This window comes from Mizuhopecten yessoensis, unplaced genomic scaffold (assembly GCF_002113885.1).
Source record: "Mizuhopecten yessoensis strain PY_sf001 unplaced genomic scaffold, ASM211388v2 scaffold10963, whole genome shotgun sequence".
Classification (NCBI taxonomy): Eukaryota; Metazoa; Mollusca; class Bivalvia; order Pectinida; family Pectinidae; genus Mizuhopecten; species Mizuhopecten yessoensis.
The window spans coordinates 66,674-72,925 of record NW_018408809.1 but is presented as its reverse complement, the minus strand read 5'-3'; the positions used below and the strand labels follow the sequence as shown (position 1 = coordinate 72,925).

The 6,252-nt window shown below is 42.1% G+C and overlaps 1 protein-coding gene across 1 annotated transcript in view; it reads left to right on the top strand.

Moving 5' to 3' along the window:
- LOC110464134 (probable C-mannosyltransferase DPY19L3) overlaps positions 1 to 6,252 on the top strand; it is a 62,368-nt gene that overhangs the window by 43,774 nt on the left and 12,342 nt on the right. The window contains exon 14 of the mRNA XM_021519200.1: positions 4,494 to 4,550. Within this exon, the coding sequence (XP_021374875.1) occupies positions 4,494 to 4,550 (57 nt within the window). The remainder of the gene's footprint in view (positions 1 to 4,493; positions 4,551 to 6,252) is intronic.

The following is a 6,252-nucleotide window of genomic DNA, read 5'->3' as shown; positions in this document are numbered from 1 at the left end:
GGAGACTAGATATATGTACAAGTGAGGGGTTCACTACTCAGACAGGAGACTAGACACCTGTACAAGTGTAGGAGTTCACTCCTCAGACCTGAGACTAGACAAGTGAGAGGTTCACTCCTCAGACAGTAGACTAGATATATGTACAAGTGTAGGGGTTCACTCCTCAGACAGGAGAATAGACATCTGTACAAGTGTAGGGGTTCACTCCTCAGACAGAAGACTAGATATCTGTACAAGTGTAGGGTTCAAGTGAGGTGTTCACTCCTCAGACAGGAGACTAGATATATGTACAAGTGAGGGGTTCACTACTCAGACAGTAGACTAGATATCTGTACAAGGGTAGTGGTTCACTCCTCAGACAGGAGACTAGACACCTGTACAAGTGTAGGAGTTCACTCCTCAGACCCGAGACTAGACAAGTGAGAGGTTCACTCCTCAGACAGGAGACTAGACATCTGTACAAGTGTAGGGGTTCACTCCTCAGACAGTAGACTAGATATCTGTACAAGTGTAGTGGTTCACTCCTCAGACAGGAGACTAGACAAGTGAGAGGTTCACTCCTCAGACAGTAGACTTGATATAAGTACAAGTGTAGGGGTTCACTCCTCAGACAGGAGACTAGTTCACTCCTCAGACAGTAGACTTGATATAAGTACAATTGTAGGGGTTCACTCCTCAGACAGATATCTAGTATTCTGTCTGAGGAGTGAACCCCTTCACTTGAACAGATATCTAGTCTCCTCAGACAGGAGACTAGATATCTGTACAAGTGTAGGGGTTCACTCCTCAGACAGGAGACTAGATATCTGTTCAAGTAAAGGGGTTCACTCCTCAGACAGAATACTAGATATCTGTACAAGTGTAGGGGTTCACTCCTCAGACAGGAGATTAGACATCTGTACAAGTGTAGAGGTTCACTCCTCAGACAGGAGACTAGATATCTGTTCAAGTGAGGGGTTCACTACTCAGACAGTAGACTAGATATCTGTACAAGTGTAGTGGTTCACTCCTCAGACAGGAGACTAGACACCTGTACAAGTGTAGGAGTTCACTCCTCAGACATGAGACTAGACAAGTGAGAGGTTCACTCCTCAGACAGGAGACTAGATATCTGTTCAAGTGTAGGGGTTCACTAATCAGACAGGTGACTAGATATCTGTACAAGTGTAGGGGTTCACTCCTCAGACTGGAGACTAGATATATGTACAAGTGTAAGACAGAAGACTAGATATCTGTACAAGTGTAGAGGTTCACTCCTCAGACAGGAGCCTAGATATCTGTTCAAGTGTAGGGGTTCACTAATCAGACAGGAGACTAGATATCTGTTCAAGTGTAGGGGTTAACTAATCAGACAGGTGACTAGATATCATCTGTACAAGTGTAGGGGTTCACTCCTCAGGCAGGAGACTAGAAATCTGAACAAGTGATTGGTTCACTCCTCAGACAGGAGACTAGATATCTTTACAAGTGAGGGGTTCACTCCTCAGACAGGAGACTAGAAATCTGTACAAGTGATTGGTTCACTCCTCAGACATGGAACTAGATATCTGTACAAGTGTAGGGGTTCACTCCTCGGACAGGAGACTTGACATCTGTACAAGTGTAGGGGTTAACTCCTCAGACAGGGGACTAGATATCTGTACAAGTGTAGAGGTTCACTCCTCAGACAGGAGCCTAGATATCTGTTCAAGTGTAGGGGTTAAAGCCTCAGACAGTAGACTAGATATCTGTACAAGTAAAGGGGTTCACTCCTCAGACAGGAGATTAGAAATCTGAACAAGTGATTGGTTCACTCCTCAGACATGGAACTAGATATCTGTACAAGTGTAGTGGTTCACTCCTCAGACAGGAGACTAGATATATGTACAAGTATAGGGGTTCACTCCTCAGACAGGGGACTAGATATCTGTACAAGTGTAGGGGTTCACTCCTCAGACAGTAGACTAGATATATGCACAAGTGTAGGGGTTCGCTACTCAGACAGGAGACTAGATATCTGTACAAGTGAGGGGTTCACTCCTCAGACAGAAGACTAGATATTTGTACAAGTGTAGGGGTTCACTCCTCAGACAGGAGACTAGAAATCTGAACAAGTGATTGGTTCACTCCTCAGACAGGGAACTAGATATCTGTACAAGTGATTGGTTCACTCCTCAGACATGGAACTAGATATCTGTACAAGTGTAGGGGTTCACTCCTCAGACAGGAGACTAGANGTAGGGGTTCACTCCTCAGACAGGAGACTAGAAATCTGGACAAGTGAGAGGTTCACTCCTCAGACAGGAGACTAGAAATCTGTACAAGTATAGGGATTCACTCCTCAGACAGGAGACTAGAAATCTGTACAAGTGATTGGTTCACTCCTCAGACAGGAGACTAGATATATGTACAAGTGTAGGGTTTCACTCCTCAGACAGGAGACTAGACATCTGGACAAGTGTAGGGGGTTCACTCCTCAGACAGGAGACTAGACATCTGTACAAGTGTAGGGGTTCACTCCTCAGGCAGGAGACTAGATATCTGTACAAGTGTAGGGTTCAAGTGAGGGGATCACTCCTCAGACAGGAGAAGAAGAAAACATCAACAAGTGATTGGTTAACTATTAACTTACTCCTATCAGACAGATGCTAAACACTTGTATTACAAACTGAGGCATTATATCGGTTTCACTGTCTGGTGTTTGTTTGCTGTTAAGAAGATTATTTATTTTGCCAGACAGTGATATCTCATTTCAAGCATTGTGGGACATTTGCTTGCTTACAAGACCTGTGTGTGGGAGTGATAAGTATGAACAATTATATTACGAAAGAAGTGAGGCTTGAGCAGGATCAGAAGCAGAGGCTATGTAGCAAGTATCTATTATATGCCGATGTGTGTGCTTGCCTGATGAGAGGAGGTGCTGCATTTCCATATTTAGATTGTTCTGACTCGAGGCAATACTGATCAGATGTAATAATTACAGCCCCGACTCCATGTAAGGCCGCTCCACACTTAACGTAACCTATGTCTGGCTCTCAGTCTCACGCAAAAAGGTAGAAAGGGGCACTTGAACTTTAATGTGGGGCATTAATTCTGATGTAGCGTCGCCGTCCGTCGTCAACTTTTTCTTTAAAACCTATCTCCTCCTAAATGCCAAAGAGGATTTCAACCAAATTTAGTCACTAGTGGAAGGCAATCATTTCTTAAATAACTGAGGTTGGTTCGACCCCTGAGGCCAGGGGAGCGGGGCCCTGAAGGGGAACGTAGCTAAATTTGCTTTAAAACGCATCTCCTACTTAACGCCAGTGAGGATTTCAACCAAATTAAGTCTGAAGCATCACTAGTGGAGGGCAATCATTTCTTAAATAAATTATGTTGGATCGACCCCTGAGGCCAGGGGGGCGGGGCCCTGAAGGGGAACTTAGCTAAATTTGTTTTAAAACGCATCACCTGCTAAATGCAAGAGAGGATTTCAACCAAATTTAGTCTGTCACATCACTAGGGGATGGCAATCATTTCCCAAATAAATGAGATTGGTTCGACCCCTGGGGCTAGGAAGACCAGGCCCCAAAGAGGAAAATTATTTAATATTTTGCTTTAAGACGCTAATACCCCCTAATTGCCGGAGTGGATTGTACAAAATTTGGTCAAAAAACATTATTGAGGGAGAACAAAAATTTCTTAATTGAATGAGGTTGATGTGACCCCTGCGTTCATTAGAAATTGTACAGCTAGATTATCATATTATATGGTGTAGTTTTCATAAATTGTTAAAAATTAGTTTCTAGGTTTATAAAAGCTTATACTTGAATGAAAATTAAAGTATTGTCTAATTACACCCTGTAATATGACATATTACTTATTGCAAAATCTGTTAACATGGCAACCAATGGAGGCCCCTGATTAGTTGAAAGTCCAGATATTGTGGTCCCAGTTTGGTTAGAACATAGATCTTGTCTGGTTTTGAGGAAATTTCATATAAAGATGTTCTAATGCAGGTGAGCAATACAGGTCCAATGGACCTCATGTTTTTCATGTAAGACTTATTTTGAATTTATATGTGAACAACTTTCATATTAAGACATTTTTTCTTTGTAAGAAATTAACTCTTATGCAAAACATCTGAGATTTTTAACTCATCTGGTTCATAGAACTTCTAAGCTTACACAGTATAACAGTATCAGTTTTCCGTCCTTTAGTTTGATCAGCTGGCACCAACATTTTTCTCGCCTGGCCCAAAGACACTAGAGTGTTGTACCGTACAACAGTACAGACACTTCAGTGTTAAATTACATTTTTACCTGTTACATATCATAAACATGGAAAAAATAGTAAATTCAATGGTTTCCTTTGAATACCATATATATTTCACAAGTATGGCAGAAGGAGTAGTACTTTGACTCTTTGGTGTCTGTCTACAGTCAGACCAGATACAAAGAAACTGGCTAACTTCATACCGTATATATTGCCGAGGTCTTACTTTTGAATTGACGATATGTGTATTTTTGCTGCAGGTACAGATTGTGCGACACCTGGCCACCCTGATTGTCCTAGCTGCCTTGTTAGCAATAGTGAGTATTACCTCCTGATGATAATTCTATACTTGGAATGTACATAGAGTGTCCCATACATATTCTAAAGTATTATACAGGTCTAGGTAGTGTATTCCATACATGTTCCATGGTATACAGGCATAGGTAGTGTGTCCCATACATGTTCTACAGTATAAAGGCCTAGGTAGAGTGTGCCATACATGCTATACAGTATACAGGCCTAGTTAGAGTGTCCCATACATGCTATACAGTATAAAGGCATAGGTAGAGTGTCCCATACATGTTTTACATTATACAGGCCTAGGTAGAGTGTCCCATACATGTTCTACAGTATACAGGCCTAGGCAGTGTGTCCAATTCATGTTCTACATTTTACAGGCCTAGATAGTGTGTCCCATAATGTTCTACATTATACAGGCCTAGGTAGAGTGTCCCATACATGTTATACAGTATACAGGCCTAGGTAGAGTGTCCCATACATGCTATACAGTATACAGGCATAGGTAGAGTGTCCCATTCATGTTCTACATTATACAGGCCTAGGTAGTGTGTCCCATAATGTTCTACATTATACAGGCCTAGGTAGAGTGTACCATACATGTTCTACATTATACAGGCCTAGGATACATGTTCTACATTATACAGGCCAACGCAGTGGGTCCCATTCATGTTCTACAGAATACAAGCCTAAGTAGAGTGTCCCATACATGTTCTACAGTATCCAAGCCTAAGTAGAGTGTCCCATACATGTTCTTCAGTATACAAGCCTAGGTAGAGTGTCCCATACATGTTCTGCAGTATACAGGCCTAGGTAGTGTGTCCCATACATGTGTTCTACAGAATACAAGCCTAAGTAGAGTGTCCCATAAATGTTCTACAGTATACAGGCCTAGGTAGAGGGTCCCATACATGTTCTACATTATACAGGCCGAGGTAGTGTGTCCCATACATGTTCTACATTATACAGGGCAACGCAGTGTGTCCCATTCATGTTCTACATTATACAGGCCTATGTAGTGTGTCCCATACATGTTTTACATTATACAGGCCTAGGTAGTGTGTCCCATACATGTGTTCTACAGAATACAAGCCTAAGTAGAGTGTCCCATACATGTTCTACAGTATACAAGCCTAGGTAGAGTGTCCCATACATGTTCTACATTATACAGGCCCAGGTAGTGTGTCCCATACATGTTCTACATTATACAGGCCAACGCAGTGTGTCCCATTCATGTTCTACAGAATACAAGCCTAAGTAGAGTGTCCCATACATGTTCTACATTATACAGGCCAACGCAGTGTGTCCCATTCATGTTCTACAGAATACAAGCCTAAGTAGAGCGTCCCATACATGTTCTACATTATACAGGCCAACGCAGTTTGTCCCATTCATGTTCTACATTATACAGGCCTAGGTAGTGTGTCCCATAATGTTCTACATTATACAGGCCTAGGTAGAGTGTCCCATACATGTTCTACAGTATACAAGCCTAGGTAGAGTGTCCCATACATGTTCTACATTATACAGGCCCAGGTAGTGTGTCCCATACATGCTCTACAGTATACAGGTCTAAGTAGAGTGTCCCATACATGTTCTACAGTATACAGGCCTAGGTAGAGTGTCCCATACATGTTCTACAGTATACAGGTCTAGTAAGTGTGTCCCATACATGTTCTACATTATACAGGCATAGGTAGTGTGTCCCATACATGATCTACA